This window comes from Theobroma cacao, chromosome 8, assembly GCF_053813885.1.
Source record: "Theobroma cacao isolate CCN51 chromosome 8, ASM5381388v1, whole genome shotgun sequence".
Classification (NCBI taxonomy): domain Eukaryota; kingdom Viridiplantae; phylum Streptophyta; class Magnoliopsida; order Malvales; family Malvaceae; genus Theobroma; species Theobroma cacao.
Window position 1 is genome coordinate 4,966,774 of NC_142646.1, and position 20,623 is coordinate 4,987,396.

The 20,623-nt window shown below is 35.6% G+C and overlaps 6 protein-coding genes across 7 annotated transcripts; 5 read left to right on the plus strand and 1 right to left on the minus strand.

Moving 5' to 3' along the window:
- Nucleotides 1-852: 852 nt before the first annotated feature.
- Nucleotides 853-2,932, plus strand: LOC18592098 (uncharacterized). The gene is made up of 5 exons (XM_007018628.3): nucleotides 853-1,216; nucleotides 1,313-1,396; nucleotides 1,501-1,580; nucleotides 1,678-1,880; nucleotides 2,703-2,932. Exons 1-5 carry the CDS (start codon nucleotides 996-998, stop codon nucleotides 2,805-2,807), a joined length of 693 nt encoding a protein of 230 aa, XP_007018690.2. The 5' UTR covers nucleotides 853-995; the 3' UTR covers nucleotides 2,808-2,932.
- Nucleotides 2,933-3,412: 480 nt separating this feature from the next.
- Nucleotides 3,413-6,179, plus strand: LOC18592099 (uncharacterized). Its single transcript, XM_007018629.3, has 6 exons — nucleotides 3,413-3,859; nucleotides 3,938-4,210; nucleotides 4,951-5,108; nucleotides 5,278-5,383; nucleotides 5,470-5,595; nucleotides 5,749-6,179. The coding sequence occupies exons 1-6, from the start codon at nucleotides 3,668-3,670 to the stop codon at nucleotides 5,884-5,886; spliced, it is 993 nt and encodes a 330-aa protein (XP_007018691.2). The 5' UTR covers nucleotides 3,413-3,667; the 3' UTR covers nucleotides 5,887-6,179.
- An 898-nt stretch (nucleotides 6,180-7,077) lies between these two features.
- On the plus strand, nucleotides 7,078-10,149 carry LOC18592100 (RNA-binding (RRM/RBD/RNP motifs) family protein). Of its 2 annotated transcripts, XR_016028029.1 has the most exons (5): nucleotides 7,078-7,555; nucleotides 7,707-7,805; nucleotides 8,329-8,616; nucleotides 8,744-9,379; nucleotides 9,477-10,149. XR_016028029.1 is itself a non-coding variant. In XM_007018630.3 (4 exons), exons 1-4 carry the CDS (start codon nucleotides 7,208-7,210, stop codon nucleotides 8,879-8,881), a joined length of 873 nt encoding a protein of 290 aa, XP_007018692.2. In that variant the 5' UTR covers nucleotides 7,078-7,207; the 3' UTR covers nucleotides 8,882-10,149. The 2 variants fall into 2 exon arrangements, 1 of the variants encoding a protein (XP_007018692.2); XM_007018630.3 differs by having other exon boundaries at nucleotides 8,744-10,149.
- Nucleotides 10,150-12,760: 2,611 nt separating this feature from the next.
- Nucleotides 12,761-13,914, plus strand: LOC18592102 (blue copper protein-like). Its single transcript, XM_007018632.3, has 2 exons — nucleotides 12,761-13,042; nucleotides 13,307-13,914. The coding sequence occupies exons 1-2, from the start codon at nucleotides 12,877-12,879 to the stop codon at nucleotides 13,702-13,704; spliced, it is 564 nt and encodes a 187-aa protein (XP_007018694.2). The 5' UTR covers nucleotides 12,761-12,876; the 3' UTR covers nucleotides 13,705-13,914.
- An 864-nt stretch (nucleotides 13,915-14,778) lies between these two features.
- On the plus strand, nucleotides 14,779-16,523 carry LOC18592103 (blue copper protein-like). Its single transcript, XM_007018633.3, has 2 exons — nucleotides 14,779-15,138; nucleotides 16,060-16,523. Exons 1-2 carry the CDS (start codon nucleotides 14,964-14,966, stop codon nucleotides 16,347-16,349), a joined length of 465 nt encoding a protein of 154 aa, XP_007018695.1. The 5' UTR covers nucleotides 14,779-14,963; the 3' UTR covers nucleotides 16,350-16,523.
- A 2,200-nt stretch (nucleotides 16,524-18,723) lies between these two features.
- LOC18592104 (uncharacterized) lies at nucleotides 18,724-19,522 on the minus strand. Its single transcript, XM_007018634.2, has one exon. It carries the CDS (start codon nucleotides 19,391-19,393, stop codon nucleotides 18,977-18,979), a length of 417 nt encoding a protein of 138 aa, XP_007018696.2. The 5' UTR covers nucleotides 19,394-19,522; the 3' UTR covers nucleotides 18,724-18,976.
- Between the last annotated feature and the right edge of the window lie 1,101 nt (nucleotides 19,523-20,623).

Genomic DNA, 20,623 nt, shown 5'->3' on the forward strand with positions numbered 1-20,623 from the left:
AAGACATAAAACACAATAAATCTAAATCTAAATTTATTTAATTTCATATTTTTTCATATCATTTTAAAATCATCAAGTCTAGATTATATTTGATTGGTAACACATACAACAAAAATATATTTACTAAAAACACCAAAATTAACAAAAAAGATATATATGAATCATTATTTAATTTATTAATATGTAATTTATATATTTCATATTTCTTAATTAATTTAGTTAGCCGAGAAATCATTTGTTAATATATAGTGACAAATGATCACAGTAAAATTAATTTTACAAGTAAAACAAATTAAGAGATTTGAGCCTCTCTTTCTTTCTTTTTTTCCGAACTTCACAATTCTTCTTCTTTTACCTTGTGTAATTTTTTTCCCTTTCTCTTTTAAAACACATTTTTATCGTTTTCCGTGGAAAAATGAAAATGAATCTGTATTGACCCAATGTAGACCACTAAAAAAAGTGTTATGAGTAAAATTTTTGAAATTGAGTGTACAGCCGTTCCCCATCCACAGTCAATTTTAAGTATTTAAAATACCTCAACTAAATTGAGGTAAATAATTTATAAAATAATTCAAAAGAATGCGGTAATAAAATTAGTTGTCAATAACTTGATATTGACAAGGATTTCATTGACTTTTACGAATTTTATATACTTGAATTACTGTCATTATGAGAGCAATGTTGTGCATATCTAAGATGTGCAGTGCAGTGTGCACCTTTTCAATTAAAGGAAGGAATCTTGTTATGGCTTTGAGACAAGGTGCGTGCTCCATTATTTCCACATATTCAATCACGAGAACTACTATTCGGGCAGCTCTTTAATGTTTTGGTCCGGTATAGTCATTAGTCCCAACTACGCCCAATATTTTTCTGAGGAAAGCAGCCTCTGATTCATCAACCTATCACAAAGCTTCTACTTAATCAAGTTTCTACTGTTATTTTCTCTTTCTGCTGTTGCGTTTACTGAAAGGTGCTTCAAGATTTCATAACAGAAAATGTTAACGACCGGATCATCAACGGTTCTTCCTTGCAAAGTTAAGTGCCTTCATCAGGAGTACTCCTTATGCAGATCTCAACCTGCCATACTTAAAACTGGTCTTTTCTTGGCCATCTCAAGCCACAAGAATGAACAGCTTTCTCTGAGGAACCAAACCTCGCCGTCACCACTCGGCACCGGAGACCTTGGAATCCAGACTAACGGAAACGGCAGGAAGATGTAATCTTGTTTTTGTTCTCCTTTTTTGGACCTTGAATCTCCCTTATGCTAGCTGTTTGGCTGCTTCTCCCTAATAGATATACCGAATGGATGCAGGAACAATATGGTCGTCTGCTGCAGTTTGGAACCAGGGCCAGCTCCACCATTTCCTTTTAATCTTATTCCGGCCGGTCCCAACTGGTTAGTCAAACAAAGAAATCTACTGGATCGGAAAAGGTTTCTGTTATTACATTAGGACTACTCTCCCTAGTATTCTGAAGGTGTCACAATTTTATTATCTGCAGGCTCTGGATTCTGGGAGCGATCGTATCAGTATTGCTATCCTTTACGACCAGCAAATGGGGACCACTGTTAAAACTGAAGAGTAAGGATGGTCTTCGTCTTCTTCTTAAACAAATTAATGAGAGACTATAACTAAGAGATTTGATTTATCTTTACTGGGTGCATATGTATATATACAGATGAGGCTGACAACATGATGGAGGCAGCTGAGCATATAACGGATGTTGTCGAAGAAGTGGCTGAGAAAGTGGAGAAGATAGCAGATGAGGTTGGTGATCAGCTGCCGGATGGTGGAAAACTTCAAGCTACTCTTCAATTGGTTGAAGATTTAGCAGAAGAAACAGCTAAGAACGCACGTCGTGCAGGAGATCTCATTGACAAGGTATAATATTCTTCACCTAATTAAAAATCTTTCTTAGCCCATAAACCTCGATTAAGCTGTAGTTTGTGTTCCTGATCTTCCATTATTTATTTGTGCAAGAGATTAATTAAAATCAAGTTTCTTTACTTTTCTTTTATGGAAAAGACAAAATCAAAGGAAAAGAACGAGAAGTTGGTTTCTTAATTCATTTATATTTTAAAATAAAAAAATCAATAATAAAATACGCAAGATAAGAAATCAAAAAGTAGATCAGATCATGCTCCTCCTTGACTAATATTAAATTTGACTTCTCTCTGATGAAATAATATCATAACATTCAACTTGCAACTATATATTTGGTTCATAATCGATTTTGGTATGAGTCTGGCATCATTAATGTTTGATCTATCAAAAACGTTATTCTGAAATGAAGGGTGTGAGGTTTATTTTTAGTTCTTTTTTACATGGTTGATTAATTACTTTATTATAAAGGTTAACTTTCCCCTTTTCCATGATCCCCCATCCTAAATTTCTAATATGAACAATATTTTATCCGTAAAAGTCATTATTGGTGCTTTCAGATGGTAGACTACCTTTTATTGTATATAAAATATAATTAAAATCTCCAAGAGTCTATATATACGTACCACAGAAATAAATATTAAACAAACCTAACTTGTTTAGTTGGTCAAATTGGATTGGTTGCTTATTTGGCGTAAGCTTATTTATTTATTTACATTAATTTAAAAAGATTTAATCTCATTTTTTTAAAAGAATTAAAAATATATATATTTGCATTTATGGTTGATGTTCATCGTTATTATTTTTAATTAAAATATGCAGGTGCAAGAAATGGAAGACAAGATGGAATGGTACATGGAATCAGTGGAAGCTAAATCAGCCGACGGTAAAGGCAACGAGAAAAACGAGAAAACCAAGGAAGCCTAGGCTCACAACGTGGCAAGAAACAACTCCTTTGGAAAGTAACTAGGAGAAGTCAATGTATCTTATCAACAGTAAAATTTTTAATGGACAATGTCCTCATTACATATGTTGAATTTCTTGCCTTTTCATTTGATTTTTTCCACATTAACTAGCTATAAAGTATAAAGTCTATGCCTTAGGTCGGTTCAAATTGATGATTTGAGTCCTTACATTAGAGATTTGAAAATAATTCTCCTATTTATACCTAACATTATAACCAATAAAAAGATTTATGAAAAAGATTAAAGAAGCTCAACGACAATAATACAAAATAATATAAAATTAAATGTATGTATAATATTTATTTTATCAGCCTTATTTCCAGGATAAAGTCGTTGCTCTATTTATCATTTCTCAACGAATAATTAAATGCAAACATATTATCGTTGATAATGATAAATCCAAGTGATCTAATTGGGCCAGGCTTTCCTTTGGGCTAATGAACAGAGGGGCCGAATTAAAATCGCCCCAATACTCCAAAGATGAAAAGGACAACAAAGGGAAATATTGCCACGTCGGCAATGGGGCCATTCTGTCTCTAACGGCTACTCAGCCTCTTTACTTCCAATTTGAAAACCCAGAGCAGAAAAACAGTAAGTGCGAGAAAAATAAAAATTTCCCTCTCCAAAACACACCCCGCCTCCCCTCAAGATCTCTGGTTTCAGAAGCTTAACTCCAGTTTCTCAATATCTCTAATTTCTTAAGTTGTTTTTTTGGCTTTTAATTCTACAGTTTCCTTCAAAAGGAAAATCGTTTTTGAGAAAAAAAAAAACTTGCAAGATCTAGGGTTCTTCAAGAATCAAAATTTTTGTGTAATCGAAATCATGGATCTTCCTCAAGAAACAGATGGTTACATAAAAGAGACAATCGAAGATTCATTAGGTCTTCAAATCTCCACCCAATCTTTGCAATTGAAACTCCGTTCCTCCGAAGAAGCCCAGCGTCGCCTCCGTGACCAGTGCCTGTTCCTCCTCTCAAAATTGAAAGAGAAAGATCAAATCATCGAGCGATCAAAGGTCATTCAATAAAAAAAGTTTATATATTTATATTCTGAATGTGAAATTATTGACATTTTTATCAATTTTTTTTAAAAGGCGGAAGCGAATATGAATGCGGTGGCGTTGAAGAGATTCGTGGAGGAGAATCAGAAGCTTGCGGCGGAGTGTGCGAATTTGTTGACTCAGTGTAACAAATGGGAAAGAGAGTGTTCGCTTTATGATCATGATAGGGAGGCGTTGATGGATTTTGGGAATGAGGCTGATGAGAGGGCCAAGGAAGCTGAGATTAGGGTCCATGAATTGGAAGAGGAGTTGAGCAAGTTAACTGAAGAATTAAGGTTCTACAAACACCATTATGACAGCCAACGGGTAACTTGAATAATTTTCCTTTCACTTCTTTATTGATTTTTGGAGGGTTTTGAATAATGGTAATGCTTATGGAGCAGTCGATGGTAGTGCTTATGAGCTTTTTAAGTATTACCTTGTAAGACTGTGCCATCAATTTTTGATTTCTAAGTGGAGTTAACTTTTATAATTTGTAAGTTAGATTCAGTTAATTGTTTACTTGTTCATCTGGAAGCTAAAACGGTGATGATGTTCTACGGATTGAAGACATGCCTTCTTATAACCTTCTATGTTAGCAATAACTAACTATAAAGTTCAAGCAGGAGTCCTCCAATGCCAGTTCAGTCAATGATATATTTATTTTAACTTTAGAGTTGTGCAATCCCTCTTCTGTCCCTTTCTTGTGGTAATTGAATCCATAAGCTTGTCACCTTGATACATGTTAGTTCCCCTTTGACATTCCACCATTCCAATAACAGTTCTAAAACTGTTTGCGGTGGGTGGGAACAGTGAAAGAATTGAAATTGTTGAGTGATTTGGGATCTTGTTTTTGAGTTTGTGAGGTTCATTGTAGAAATTCAAAAGGTAGTCAAGGGCATCTACTTATGTTATTTGATTTCAATGTATGGAAGCTAAAGTGTAATTTAGATAAAAAAAATTTCAGTTTTTGACTGTTTATGATTGATTAGAAAACCTGCCATCATATATAGTTTTATGTAGTACTATGATATTTACTGGCTGATAAACATTTGCCTTCTTTGAAGATTGATTCATCTTCTGAGGGCATGTCTGTGGAAGAGAATTTGCTTGAGTCAATTCTGGCAACATTGATTTGTAAAGATGAAGTTATGTCAGGACGTGCATTCTTGGAGGCAAATAATTCACTTGAATCATGTCAAAAGTTGATTACAATGTGGCATAGGTGAGGGTTTTCTTCTATTGTTTTCCATTTGCCTTTGCATCTTTGTTGGTTAATGGAATATTTGGTGTCACTCAATTAAAGAGCCTTTATCATTCTTCATTGCTAAGGATTATTCTCATATTTTAGTCACAGTATGTGCTGAATCAGTTCTTATGATTCTGCTTTGCAGGTTGAGGCCTTCAACTAAAAAAGTTTTGTCACTAGCTGCTGAATTAAAGGCCCTTGAGAAAGACAAGGAACATCTGAGGATCAACCTTAATAAAGCTGAAGAGGAGGTGATAACTAAGACCTTGGACACTGGGTGCTTGTTGAAATTTGCATTTTCCTTGTCAGAACTTAACAAGATATTTTATCTATATAGGTCAAAGTTCTATTTGAAGAAAACAACATATTGGATGAGGAGAACAAAAGATTATTGATGCAATATCACAAAGAAAAGAACCTCCATGGTTCTGGTGGGAAGCATTCTGGTAGTGCATCTGCAAAGGTGAGGAAGGATTCTGTTGGATTCTCTGCATCTGTTGGTCTGCACATGAGTGCTTGTTTTATATGTAAACACAAGTGCACTTGCTGCATGTGTCTGGTCAGTAGTCACAATTTCATTGATTTGATGCTATTATTTGCTTGACTCTCCTCACAGACAAACAAGCGAAAATCAAGCCCCAAGACATGCAGCCCGATTGAGAAGAAAATTGACTTTACCGATCTAGATTCAGCAAGGAAGCCTCTGTCACCCTTGCGATATAACTCCCCCAACTCGAGAATGCACAAGAAGTGATGATATGATTTCATGCATGATAGGATCTAACTTCTTGTCCATTGGTTGTTCTCTGTATCAATGATGGTGTTAGAAGTGAACTTTACAGATAGCTTTTCTGAAGCTACGGTGTTTGTAGTTTGTGAGTAATACCTTAGTTTTCAGGACTGAAAGGAAAATTCCTTCTCTAAAAGGTAATTTTCTTTAGCATTGTCCTGACTAATCTGATGTAATAGAATAGATAATTGCTCAAACTAATGCAGTAATGAGAAATTTTAGCAATTTTAAAATTGTTAATTTCTTTGGCAATCAAACTATTAGTATCTGTATTTTTATTCTCATATATTTAGGTTAATTTTTTTTTTAAATTACTTTTTAACATGAATAGGTTAAATTTTAAGAATTGTTTGTTTAAAATCACTTTTTTAAAAGTAATAATTTAGTTACTAAGGGATTGATCACTTAATGGGTGGATCGATGGGTTTCTGTCAAAATGGGATCGATCCTTACAAGAGGATAGAGCCTTTTAAGGGATTTTGTTTCTATTTGTGGGTGATTTAACTTTGTTGATTCTGTAACAATGGGTGATCCCTTTGGTTATTGTATTCAGAAAATTTTCCATTTAAATCGTATGAATTAATGTGTATTGTTTATAATACATAATTTATTTCATTAAACATTATATAGTGTTTAAATTGCTTATTAAGCTTCAATCCAAAATAAATACTTATTATATCAAATTTAATCATTTTATAACAATCAATTTGTGAAGCTAATAATATTTTAGGAAGGCTTATTTCAACTTTAGATTTTTGGATCCTTAATCTCATATATTTCTATTAAAATTGAAACCTTGTGATTTTTATAATAATTTAGTTTTAAAATTTTATGTAATAATTATTGTTTCCCAATTTTAGAGGAAAGAAATTAATTTAAAATATGTTTTTAGAATCATTAAATTTTGAGTTTTTATTTTATTTTGTTTAGCAATATTTCTTACCTTACTTTCATACATTCACCATAAGATTTATTTTATTTCAAATTTACATATTTTTATTGTCGTGTTCATATAGTTATTTTAAAATTTTAAAATTATTTTAATTGTCATATAATAATTATTTTACATACGGTCAAATTTATAGACCTCAACGTTAAATTAACCGCGTAGGATGGGTACTTTCATTTTTGATATATTTAGTCTGAGATAGCTTTTGCCTCCCAAAAATATCGACTTATCCAAACCATCCACCTCTCACTCGCAAGAGCCTCGAAGAAAACACTCTTTCAAACCTCCATAAAATCCGAACACCAAACTCGGCTGAACCTGATTTGCTGTCTTCTCATGGCTCTGCTTCGCCTTCCCCACCAATCTTCTCTCGTCTCTCCCCAACCTAAACTGATTTCTCAGTCCAACTTTACCTCAATCAAAAACGTCTCTTTAACCTGTCTACTCCCTCCATTTTCTCCTCTCACTAATACCCTTCCCTTGATAGCTAGAAGATTTAGCGGCAATTTCATCCTCCATTTTTCTGCCACCACCCAAGTCCCAGCTCTAAAAGTAAACGAACAAGAACAACAAGAAGAAGAGTTCTCAAAAACTAGATTGATTGCCCAGAACGTGCCTTGGACTTGTACCACGGAAGACATTCGTTCTTTGTTCGAAAAATACGGCACAGTCGTGGATGTTGAGGTTTTTGTCAACAGTTTTTTTCATTTAGGATTCTCTTTGATTTATGAATTGAATCTTTTCTTTTTATAAAATTTAGGTTTTGGTTTCTGGTTGATAACTTGATATATATATTAATGTTGGTATGTTGTTTGTTCTATTGTGTTTGGTTTAGCTTTCTATGCATAACAAGACCAGAAATAGGGGTTTGGCATTTGTATCTATGGCTTCGCCTGAAGAGGCACTTGCGGCTCTCAACAATCTCGAATCATATGTAAGGAAGGATATTGCCTTTGATTATTTCTGGGAGTTTTTCTTCTTTTAGTGTTTCTTTTGAATTGCTCGTTTGGCTTTTGACTATTGAGATGTCATGAAACTCAAGAACTAGAAAGTGCAATATAATTTCCTAGTATTAACACAGGTTTTTCTTACTTGTGCATGAATTTTGCTAATAAATGCCCGAATTTACTCATTAAGATAGCTATTTAACAACTCATTTTTATTCATGCCTTGAGAATCATGTGAAAGTGATGATTTCAATACATTGAATTACCGTGTTTCCTTAAATACTAATGTAACAACTGCTTGTAAGGTACTCGTTAGCAAAACCCTTTATGGATTCACTGTGTACCTTAGCTTATTTTCTTTGACTAAGAGTAATGACTGAGAGTACACTTAGGCATGAATTTCAAGTGATTTTTGTTTACTATATCTTAGTTATATTTTTAGATAATTGACAAATTTTTTGCCATCTACTTTTAACTGAAATTTCTCATCTGTTTATGATTACTGAGTAGGAATTTGAGGGTCGTACTTTAAGGCTCAATTATGCTAAACCTAAGAAGAAGAGACCTGCTCCACCTGAGAAGCCGAAGCCGGTGCCAGCATTTAACTTGTTTGTGGCAAATCTTTCATATGAAGCAAGAGCTAAACATCTTAAAGAGTTTTTTAGTTCTGAGGGTGCTAATGTTGTTTCTGCTGAAGTTATATTTCACGAAAATCCAAGAAAGTCATCCGGGTATGGCTTTGTCTCATTCAAATCCAAGAAAGAGGCTGATGCAGCGATGTCTGCTTTCCAAGGGAAGGTAGTTCCTGATTTAACAAATTTCTTAGATTATTTGATTTTCTGATATTTTGAATTGTTTGTGCAATGTTGATAGGTATTTGCATTTAGTTTTTTAATCAAGAAACTAAAAAGTTATTCCTCTGTAGATGTTTATGGGAAGACCAATTCGGGTGGCACGTGGTAGACAATTTGTGAAAGTTCAATCAGATGACAGTTCACAGCCTGATGATAAATCAAATGAGCTGAACTCTGATTTGGAACAAGTGGACACTAAGTTAAATTGATTATATACAGAGCAATGGGATTGCATCATTTGTATGTAAGGTTCTTAAAAAAGGAATATAGCTGTACATTAGTACGTGAATGTTTCAGTCCTTTGAGCTCTGTGTTAATTTTTGGGGGTCCTTTGAGCTCTGTTCATGCAAAACAAGTACTATTTGGGGGATTGGCTCTTTTATAGGCTCAATCAATCCTAATCCTTTCTATTCTCATATAACAACTGCTGTTACATAGATTCACCGTGAGCCTGTTTAGGCCTTACTAAGAAATCTTAGGATTTAACAATGGATTCAAAAATGCAGTGAAATTAAGTGCAAGGACTGCCTGGGCCTTCCAAGAAATCTTTCCACTGGTATGCTTTATGTACTTTGGGTTAAAACAGTGCGGGCAACTGCCGTATCTTTGTGTTCATATTGTAAAGGGAACCCAGGCTGTCAAGGCCGATATCACTCCTAACAGATTGCAAGTTTAGGATTCATGTCAAGGCACAAGGCTTAAATTATGTAAGTACATTGTTAACTGTGAATATATCTACATCAATGAAAAGAGAATGGTGTCCAAACCTAGTTTTGTCTATTACATACTTTTTTTTGTTGCAAGGCTGAAACGTAAAGGAATTGACGGAAGGGCACTACCAGGAGTGGAGCCTGCGGCTTAATTTGACTCAACATGGGGAAACTTAGCAGGTCCAGACATAATATGGATTGATAGATTGAGAGTTCCTTTTTGATTCTATGGGTGCATGGCCGTTCTTAGTTGGTGGAGCGATTTGTCTATTACATATTTCAGGCAATATAATCTGTGTTCCTCATTTATTTTGCTTTCTAGTCAGCAGTATTGAGTCAAAGGTATCTAGAAACCCAATAGATCTTTAAGTTCGGAATCATTCCAAACTCCCAAGAGCCTGGCAGTCGCCTTGTAATGTCTGTTGCTTTGAACACACCAGACTTCAGTTCAAGTCTCCTTCAGGACTGGATGTTAACCTCGACCATTTTGGGCCTTCCTTCGGTTTTGAAGTTGGAAATGTCAGTGAAAGATATATATGTTTATGTTGGAATGAACAAGCAGCTGCTCGTTAACATCATGGACCTGCCACTAGATGGCCTTAGCTTGTAGCTAGGTAGCAGCAAATTCTAGCGAGGAGGAATTCAGCTATGCGTATTTCGTGGCTACTTGTGGAGAGATGGTAGGGGCAAGTTAGAAAAGCTGCTTGGTCCTCCAGATTTCCGCACTCAGGTTTGATTAATATGAGGTGCATTCTGCTGTTGATGTCTCTTTGTCTTGGGCTTTCTTTTAGTTTCCATTTGTCCATTCGTTTTTGCTCTCTGTTGCGAACTATAGTTTGCTTCAGATTCTCTCTGGAAAAGAAAATTTTTCGATGCAAAGAATTCCTGAAAATCGTTCCTACTTATTTCAAAAAGGGTTTCTTGTGGAAAAGAAGTTATTCAAAAGCATCTGGCAGAGTAAAACACAGCTATCCAAAAATCATCCCCAAATATTTGCAAAAGTTGAAGATGATGCCCTTAGGTAGCAAGAAGAGGAAAACAGAAATGTTCCTCTGTTTTCTGCAAGTTCAACTGTAATGGAAATTTGCATTGGAATCCTTTTTTCTCACTGTGAAGCCAATCCCAAAATTCCAAGCAAAAGAGCTTTAGTTTAATCCCTTCATTTGCTGTGACACAATATTTTACATGCCTGTAACATTTTGGAGTTTGGTAGTAAAGAGAAATCAAAACTATTCTGGGTAATGGAAATTTCCATTCATAGAGGAATATAGACAAGAGGAAATCCAATTGACTTTGAAAGTCCACCAAATTATTAAGTATATACGTATGCCTGGCCTTTTTTTTTTTGTTTTCCTTATGGCACTCAGCTTCTAAATTCTGGTCAATTTTGTCAATCTTTTTTGGACTGCAGGGACACACAGTTACCCAACCAGGAAAATGTTAAATGTGGCTTCTAGACCTTGTTAAAATGTTTAATAGGTTTGAAAAAGACTACTATTCAATATCGATTTCACAATTACCTCATCCAGTCTTCACTTCATTCTCTCTTTTTTTTCTTCTGTTTCAATTCATGACTTGAAATTTCTTTGTTTTAATGAATTAAAATGATGTTTAACGGCAAACAAGTCATTATTACATCATTATTGCATGTTAGCATGCCTTCTTTGCTGGCGGTGGTTGGCCGCCTTGGTGAGGCTGAGGTCCCATTACGCATTAAAGGGGGAAGACAACAGGATTGCACCCAGTCCCAGGGTGAAGAGCAAAAGAATATTTAGCTTATGAAAAAGGTTGGAATGTGGGGGGAGAGGGTTCCACAAAAGGGTGCGGTTGGTGGAATGGGGTGACAATTCACATAACCCGACCCAGGGTCGCTCGATTCGGATCTTCAGGACAGTTGGCCTAAACCAACTGGACCCCAACACGCTCAATCAACCAACCAAACCCCAATTACCGAACCTACCCCACTTAAGACACGAACTATTTGCCTTTTGGGTGATCCTGGCATGTGGTGGTGGCTGCATCTCTACTTCGGGTAAATAGGGGAAACGAACCATCCTTTTTTGTCATCACCTCAGTTAAATCATACTCATGAAGACTTTTAGTCTCAGGTTAGGTGGAAGGTTTGGATCATATAATCTGGACGCTGCATCGTTCTCCTTAAACCTTTTTCTTTTGGACAAAATCAAAGGAAACACTCGTAAGCAAAGTAACCTGATACCGATGTCGTGAATATGAAAATTAAGAACTAAATATTCAATTTCGAATAACACTTGTTCAATCTTTTATTTCAAAATTTAATTTATTATTTAATTTAGATTACAATGTGATTTTTGGAATTCTATCCATTCAAAGAAAATCTATTTAATTTATCATTAATTTTTAAATAAATAAAATAAAAAATCATTATATTTTAATTTAAATAAAATCAAAAGCTGAGTACTGAAAGAAAATGTTTGATAAATATTATATTTTAAAACAAGCATTTAACAATGAAAGGGACTCTCTATGCATTCCTTAAGTCAAAGCTCAAAGGCTATTGTTCCTTCTTTACACTTCCTTCCCTTTGCTTCACTATTTCATTTTCGTGCTCAATTCATGTGTCAATTCAACTGGTAAAAGAGCAGAGTTGCAACAATTTTTTTACCCCCCAACCATTGTTGCATAATGTAATCAATTCCTCATTCTTATAACTTTCGCAAGCCAATAAATTAATGCATTTAAATTCTTTCTTGTGTTTTACCACAAGCTAATGACCATGACAATTCCAGCTTCTTGCTAGTTGAAAGTCCAAGGTATGATATCATCCTTTCGCACGCAATGGGAAAATGCCTTTTTGGGGGTTTGTTGGATGCGAGGGTTAAGTCTCCTTAATATTGACCACAAATTTTTTTTTTTTTTTGAGTAGGCTTCAAGCATGTTACCTGTTCCACCCTGTTTGCATAACACATCTCTGCTTTTCCATTATGGTGATTATGACCTTCTTCATCTGCTTGCCAAGAACCTCTCACACGACACAATGGTGGCAACATTACATGATGACAACAACTAACCTGTTTACAAGAACTGTCCTGCTTTTCTTCATCCCCAATCCATCATTCGAAGAGATAAAGGCACCGTTTATATGGAATCCATAATTGATTTCTTTTGAACTGGCTTTGTAGCGAAACATCATAACCACCATTACGATAACCCTACATAACAAACATTATTTAAGTGGAGGCAACAAAAGTGAGATAGGACTAGGGAGTGTGGACCCACATTCCTTTTCATTAGGTATAGGATCTGCCCCCAAGTCATTCTTTTGGAATGAATTCTTTTCACAAAGTATTGGTTTTGTATGGAATTAATAAGTGGTCCGAACTTTACTCCTTCCATCCCCTTTCATGGCATTATAAAAAGAAACTCCCATCTCAGAAATTGTTATCAGAAAAAGCTCCTCCTGTTCTTTTATCTCTCTGCTTAGACACCGTTACTCTGTCTAGTTTTTCCACAAAATGGCAAGCCCAAGTGTCGGAGTGGCCTGTCTTGTGCTAGTCTTGTGCATGGTTGTGCCCAGCTTGGCCACGGATTACACTGTTGGCGACACCGCTGGCTGGTCAACTGGTGTCGATTATAGCATATGGACTCAAGGCAAGACCTTCAATGTTGGAGATAGCCTTGGTGAGTTCTTAAATTTCCCCTTCTCTTGAGCCCCAGTCTCAACTTAAACAGAAAAGAAAAATCCCGATCCTTAACATAATCATCAAATGAAGCTATGGATTGAACTAGTTGAAACCTTCGAATTATACTTCACTTTTGATCAACATCTTTGGACGCATGAACATACACTGTATTAATTATCCACATCTTTCATATCCATGTGCTTCTAGTCAAATAATATTTGATTCATTCCAGCAACTAACATTTTGAAATTTTGTTTCCTAGTGTTCAATTACCCAACTAGTCATACTGTGGATGAAGTAAGTCAAAGTGACTACAGTACATGCACCGTGGGCAATGCAATCTCAACAGAGAACACCGGAGCCACCACCATTGCTCTCAAGACTGCCGGAACTCATTACTTCATTTGTGGTGTGATTGGCCATTGCGGGAATGGCATGAAGCTTGCGGTTACCGTGGAGTCAGGCTCATCCACAACACCATCCAAGTCACCATCTTCTTCTTCCTCGCCGCCTTCCAGTGATAAACCATCAACCACCACACCATCTACAGCTACAACTACAACAACTAACGTACCGTATTCCTCCTCTTCATGGAGTCTCTCCCCATTTGTTGCTTTTGTGACAACTTGGGTTGCAATATTTGTGATGGTCATTACATAAGCTTTTGCCAAGAGTGTCCACCTTGGTCAGGATAGAGGCAGTGCTGATCTCCTCCTCCTCTGTTTTTTCATTTTATCTTATTTTTACTGAGGATCATTGCTTATCTTTATGAATGAGCAGGTTACTTTTCATGGCATAATTGGGTATATGTAAGTTATTGTTCGTTGTTGTACCATGTTCTATGTACATATAGATTGAAACTTTCAAAAATCCCGTTCAAGACCCTTTGACGACACCAGCAAATCAGAGCATAATGAATTTGTGATTAATGGTAACTTAAAAAATTGCCAAAAGAAAACAGAGGAAGAGCAGGACAAATGTAGAAGGTAACACCAAAAGGTTAGTCTATGATTGATACAGGATGATGTCTTTGAGAGGAGTAGTTTCCTATATTGGTGGGATGATCAAAGAGTTCGAATCAAGACAGGGGGATAGCTCTCTCCCTTTCCATAATCCCTCTAATCCACCATGAACTTGAAATCTGATCAAAATACTGATTCAACCACTAAAGAAAAGCAACTACTCTATTGACAGGATTAGTTTGAATAATCTGTTCCAATATTTTTGGCCTTTTATACTCAAATTTGTAGCTGTTTAATACACCCAAAAAGGCTTGAATATTATTTGGATGATTAACAGAACAGGAAGTCAATTCAAATTAAATTGGTAATTCTTGTATAATTTTGCCAATGTCGTGGCGTACTGTAACACATTGCATTGCAGGATGGACTCATCGGAGGGTTTGGTTTTGAAATGACCCTTTCAACGCTCGAGCTCCAAAAGTTTAAAGAAAATTTGGGCTTAGTTTGACCCGTCAAATTCTAATAAGGCCCATTATCTGCCCCCTTGTTGACCCTATTCTGCCTACTTAAAAGTAATAAAGGGGTTGCCTACTCACATTTAAAAGTATTTATATAGTTTCTCTATATACTTGCACACATTAAATATGGGGTTTTTTTTCTTTTACCTTTCATGCATAATTAAGGTATTTTGAACTGGCTTTCCAAAAAAAAAAAAGAAAGAAAGAGAGAGAGAGGATAGGCCATCAATGTTCCTTTGAATTCTCTCCCCCAAAGTCATTCCTTGCAAAACAATAGGCTTTGCAAGGCAATAAGTGGACCAGAGCTTAGCCTTTCCACAGTTTCACCACCACTCACTAGTCTTATATAAACAACTCCCTTTCAGAAATTGTCATCACAAGAAGCTGATTTTTCCTCTTTACCTTCTGTGTTTTTATTCTGTCCTGGTCTTGTTACAAAATGGCAAGCTCAGGGTCAGGGGTGGCAATGGCTTGTCTTGTGCTAGCCATGTCGTGCATGGTCGTGCCGAGCCGGCAGGTAGTTTTCACCGTTGGTGAGTCCACTGGCTGGATTCCTGGTGTTGATTATAATGCATGGGCTAAGGGCAAGAACTTTAAAGTCGGTGATCGCCTTGGTGAGTGTTCAATTCCCATAACATTATTATATATCACTAAATTATTTATTTTGTTGTCCTCCCTTCACCCACTTATAAAACAATTAACAAAAGGTGTCACTTTCTTTTCTCACCATCACTCTCTCTTTCTTCTTAAAACAAAAACTATAACCCAATTTCATATTAATAACTGATTATTAAAACGTTACAATAGAATTAATTCCATCGAATAAATTTAAAAGATTATTATTATAAATAGTTATACTTTTTATGCATTACGATATGTTATTTTTAAAAAATATAAATTGAAATTTTTTTATATTTGATGATATTTGTACAATTATTTTAACTTATAAATTTTTCTTATTTTGTTTTGTTCCCTTTTTTCAATTTTTTTTCTTTTCTTTGATAAAAAAAATTCCTTAGAAATTCTAAACCTTAAAATCGATATATAACACAGATTAACGTATTGATGTACTTATTAAACCGTCTAGCTTCAAACTTATTATGAAATAAATGTGTTTCCTATTTAATATATCATTAATATATATTCTATGTTATATATATATATATATATATATATATATATATATATTGCTGATTAATAAGAAATTGTCATCTTATTATTAATTAAATTAATGGTAAAACTTAAAATTCAAAACAGTTGAAAATAAATATCTTTTAAAATTTTAACCAAATCAACATATATTTTTTTCAATTCCATTTTTCGTCCTTCAATTCAAGGGAAAAATTCTAACTGGACTTTCTGTCTCCTAGCTACACTACACTCATCCTTGTCTACATCCCAATGTTTCCTTCTATCTGCTTCCTTCAGTTTACCCAAAGCGTACTTATCTAGATGTTACATATTAATACCTTTGGATTAAAATATTTAGGATCCATATTGACCTAATTGCATGCTGATCGAAAACTGTTTCCTAGTGTTCAATTATCCTAGTGGCCATACTGTGGATGAAGTGTTTGAAAATGACTACAACACATGCACTGCGGGCAATGCACTCTCTACAGACAACAGTGGCTCTACCAGCATTCCTCTCCTGACTGCTGGCCCTCATTACTTCATGTGTGGTGTGGTAGGCCATTGTGGGCAAGGCATGAAGCTTGCAGTCAACGTGGCGGCGGAATCAACCCCACTGCCATCTGGGACACCGTCTCCTGCCACCCTTGCTGCTTCCTCCCCGTCTGCTAGTAATTCAAGCACAGACCTTTGACCTCCATATATAGCTAACCTACCTGAATTCTCCTCTTTAGGCCAGGGGCTCTCTGATTTCGATATGTGGCCCTTTCTGATAACATGCCTTGTTTGTGTTGCTTATTTTACAAAGCTTTGGCAAGGGTGCCTACCCTAATCAGCGATAGACCAATATATTGAAACCGTGCCTATCTTCTTTCCATTCTTTGTTTGTATTGGAGAATATGTCTTTGATGTTCAGCACTGTGGGGACTAACTGAAAATCCCAGTAACCCCGTTAACAATCCTCTTGACAATACCAGCGAAGGAATTAATGATTAATGGGAACAAAACAAAGAAGACAAGAGTAGCAACAAAACAAAGAAGACAAGAGTAGTAACAAAAAAAACTGTGAAAAATAATGCCCAAATCTGTCCTTAATGCATATGGAGCTCAAGTTCCCTAATTCTGGTATTCAAAAACAGATAGACTTTTCTTTCCTTAATCTTTATAATCAGGATTGAAGATGAAATGACCAAAAGATTATGGTTAAAAACTTCATAACCTCGTTATCCGATCCTTTTAAAAAATTAAACGAAATATACAATATTCACATTTATAATCTTTCCAAAGTTTATTACATATCTAATATGAGATTGAAGCATTTTATCTACTTTTTTTGAAACACTTAATATGATATTTTCTCTCACTCGATCTTTTGAGATTCTCATCATCGTCAGTTACCGTACATGTCTTTTTTTAAAAGTGCTTGATGTGGATCAAATTTAAATTAAGTTTGTTCTGATATCACTTTGTCACGAAATCATTATATTCTTTTCAAAAAACTAACTTAATAGTTTATAATTTTAACTGTTATATCTACCCAAAAGAAGAAAAAAGCCAAGCTTGAGATACTATTGGGTAGGCGTCAGAACAGGAGGTTCCCATTCAAATTAAATTGGTGACTCTTCTATGATTATGCTAATGTGTAATGACATAAAATACTAGAATTGCAAGACAGTGTTGTATTCAGAGGCAGTGATCTCACAATATTCCAATGACCCTATAGAGCAGATCAATTTCTCCTTTCACAATTTTCTTTGCAGATTCATTCTGCCTGCATGTCTAGCAGCAATGATAAGGAAAATTGTCTAGGCAAGCCAAGCTTGTAATTATGCTGTAAATGCAAAATCCTATTACAGAGAGGCAAAGTTCTAGACTTGTATATTTGTACATGAACAGATTGATACATGCTGCTTAACCCCATTGACTGGTTTAAAGTGCTCATAAAACTTATGCCTTTAATTATGCTCATCAGTTACATAAACACAAAATCTTCCAATTAACGACAACTCATTAGATTAAACTTGAACCCTTTTCAAATTCTAAATGCTTTTCGGCCCCAAAAATTATAGTACTCTAAACTCACACTCTTGGGCCAATCTGGCAGCACGACTCTCTTGTCTTAGATTTTTGAGTTGTCCACATGATGATTGACATTCAATTGTGAGAGAGTCGGCTCTGGTTCCAGAACATTCTCCAATTTCCTAGAACTTTATTTTTCCATCCTCGAAACTTTTTTGCCTTTGCTTTTGCCTTTGCCTTTATCTACTTTTGTGTTGCATTGTGTAGGGTCTCGCAATTATACACTAGTATACATATATCTTACAGTCGTACATTGTCTTTCTCAAAAGTGAAAAAGTTGGCTTATATATTTTCAACCATCCATACAGGTATCTTTAGATTAATGTAGATGGTGAATTGTTGACTGATGATCATCACCTCTACTATTTATCTTTTTTTTCTCTCAATATGTTATGTTTGTAAACATAAATTTGATTCAAATGTCCTTATGTATGTCCAAATTTTGCATGATATCATGACTTGTATCATTATTTTGGTATCCTTGGGGTTACATACGAATGAATTATAAGTCTAAAATGCACTATTACAAACATGGAACATGCTCATGTGGTACAGCATGTGTACATGATGTAATTAAAGATAACACTGCACATGGAGTCTGTAACATGTTGTCCACTAGTACCAGCTGTGACCACGTGACACTCGTTCATCCCCAGCCACCCCCGAAGCTACCATGGAAACCCCCTCCCAATAAAAAAAAGAAAAAGGGCAAAAAGACGACACTAATCCCAGTCTTTCCAGCTGTCCCTCGACATCTTAACACATAATCCATCAGATAAAGACAAGACACCGCTCCACTCTCCCCATCTCACTTTCTTTCTCACTCGCATGTTTGCCGTTCGACGATCACGACATTGGACTCTCGCTCGCTCCCACTAATTATCACTTACACATGCCTTTAAATTTCTTGATTCTTCATTAATGACTCTTAAACTTCGGGATTTAGGTAGTTAAGCATGAATTAGATCAACTGAGGAGTGAACATCACATTGAACTGAAGTAAAAAGAGATACATAAATATAGAATAATGACAATAATAAATAACAACCAAGAGTAAGCAATCGAATCTCAACCGTCAAAATAACAACAGGCTATCGAGATATAAAATCGTCACCACCGTCAAAATATAAATAAAAATTAACAAAAAAAAAAGAAATAAACTACTAAAATTCCTACGAAAAATAAGAATTTAACAATGGCCTAAAATAAAATCATCAATCCAAGTCCTCTCCAAAGTCAGATCTACATCAACAACGCAGCAGCTGCCAAAACGACTGTAACGGCAGATCCGACAACGGTGACTCTATTCAAAGCAGCGGCGCTTGGTGAAGAAGTTGGAGTCGAAGCGGGTGGCTGACTGATGGAGCTTGTGGGAGAGGGAGCTGTAGTTGGAGCACCAGTAGGAACCGTGGGAGGGGCTGGAGGAGAGCTGGTAGGAGAGGAAGTTGGAGAAGATTTAGGGGCTGAAGATGGAGGAGTGGAAGTTGACGGTGGAGAAGCGGTTGGGGAAGCGGTGGGAGCCTTGGTTGGAGAGCTCTTGGGAGCTGGAGTCGGGGAGGACGAGGGTGGTGACTTGGTTGGTGCAGAGCTGGGAGCTTGGCCGAGAGCGCAGCTGGCTATGAGAGCTAAGAGAACGAAGCAAGCAAAAGATTTGGCCATTGTAATTTTAAAGGGGATAAGCTAGAGAGAAATCCAACAGACTGCGAGCAGAGGAGAAGGAGCGGCACTAGAGTAAAGAGAGACGAGAGAGGAGGGATATATATATAGAGGGTTCAGGGTTGGGAGCCTTGGGGGGTTTTTGACAGACAATTTTTAGCTCCCTTCTATGCCTTCTTAGAGTTTGGAGTTTTCTGATATTTTCTGTTCAGATCCTATAGTTTATGCTCAATTTCAGTTTAGTCCAGAATTGATGTTTACTAATAGGACTACCTTTTTTTGTTTGTGTGTTTACATCGGTTGTTCTTTTGCCTTCATGTGTCCTTAATGCCATGTCAAAAAAAAATACAAGGGGTGATTTCACAATATATAAAAAGTCTAGGGAAACAAGTGAAATCAATCTCCAAGAATAGAGACTTTGTGTGTACTTTACAAGGTAAAAGCCAAACGCATCGTTAACATACACGTGTCCCCTGCTGATCCCAATCAGAGAATCCCAACCGTTTAACTTCTCCTTCTGACAACTCCAACACGCGTTGGTTTTAAGCATTCTAGATGAACGGCGTGTGATCGTTGGTGAAACTTTTCCTTAAAATTTCTTTTTCGGTTTCGGAAAAAAAAAAAAAAAAAAAACCCAGAAAAATCTCTTTGATCAAAGCAATTCCTAATTTAATTATGAACAAAAATTCTGCTTACCGTTATGATTGGCACGTTGTTGGTCCAATTTTTTATTCATAGGGACCATCGTTTTCAAATATAGAGAAAAAATTACAAAAAATCTTGCTTAATGTGTATAAAATTAAAACAAAGGAAAAAATGATTTTCTTTGCTAATTATTTAATCACTGCTGTCTGCTTCCAGTTGGTAATGAGTCAAGAGTCTTAAAAGCTTTGGATTCTTCTTTTGCTCTAATAAAATAACATTTATTTGTATTACTTTACTAACTTAGAGATCACAAAACTCAAATAGGATTGGACCATATACAAAAAGAAGCACAAACAAATAAATAAAAAACGACATCGGATTAAAGCCCATTAGCTAATGGGTTGGTGAAGTTTGAAGCTTTGAACCATAGTTTTGGTATTGATATAGAATAACATATTTGAATCTTATGGATTATTGAATTTGGAATCCTACAAATCATTAAACTTGAATGCTAAAAGCATTTGTAAATAATTTTAATATGGTTCTGAATATTACATAAGATGTGATTAAGTCATCATTAACGGTTAA

Bases quoted from the DNA above. Each gene is read 5' to 3' on its own strand.
- LOC18592103 (XM_007018633.3), top strand. From the start codon at position 14,964: ATGGCAAGCTCAGGGTCAGGGGTGGCAATGGCTTGTCTTGTGCTAGCC. The intron at 15,139-16,059 runs GTGAGTGTTCAA...ACTGTTTCCTAG, and splicing joins TAAAGTCGGTGATCGCCTTG to TGTTCAATTATCCTAGTGGC.
- LOC18592099 (XM_007018629.3), top strand. From the start codon at position 3,668: ATGGATCTTCCTCAAGAAACAGATGGTTACATAAAAGAGACAATCGAA. The intron at 3,860-3,937 runs GTCATTCAATAA...TTTTTTTAAAAG, and splicing joins AAATCATCGAGCGATCAAAG to GCGGAAGCGAATATGAATGC. The intron at 4,211-4,950 runs GTAACTTGAATA...CCTTCTTTGAAG, and splicing joins ACCATTATGACAGCCAACGG to ATTGATTCATCTTCTGAGGG.
- LOC18592102 (XM_007018632.3), top strand. From the start codon at position 12,877: ATGGCAAGCCCAAGTGTCGGAGTGGCCTGTCTTGTGCTAGTCTTGTGC. The intron at 13,043-13,306 runs GTGAGTTCTTAA...TTTGTTTCCTAG, and splicing joins CAATGTTGGAGATAGCCTTG to TGTTCAATTACCCAACTAGT.
- LOC18592104 (XM_007018634.2), bottom strand. From the start codon at position 19,393: ATGGCCAAATCTTTTGCTTGCTTCGTTCTCTTAGCTCTCATAGCCAGC.
- LOC18592098 (XM_007018628.3), top strand. From the start codon at position 996: ATGTTAACGACCGGATCATCAACGGTTCTTCCTTGCAAAGTTAAGTGC. The intron at 1,217-1,312 runs GTAATCTTGTTT...GAATGGATGCAG, and splicing joins AACGGAAACGGCAGGAAGAT to GAACAATATGGTCGTCTGCT. The intron at 1,581-1,677 runs GTAAGGATGGTC...GTATATATACAG, and splicing joins ACCACTGTTAAAACTGAAGA to ATGAGGCTGACAACATGATG.
- LOC18592100 (XM_007018630.3), top strand. From the start codon at position 7,208: ATGGCTCTGCTTCGCCTTCCCCACCAATCTTCTCTCGTCTCTCCCCAA. The intron at 7,556-7,706 runs GTTTTTGTCAAC...TGTTTGGTTTAG, and splicing joins GCACAGTCGTGGATGTTGAG to CTTTCTATGCATAACAAGAC. The intron at 8,617-8,743 runs GTAGTTCCTGAT...ATTCCTCTGTAG, and splicing joins TGTCTGCTTTCCAAGGGAAG to ATGTTTATGGGAAGACCAAT.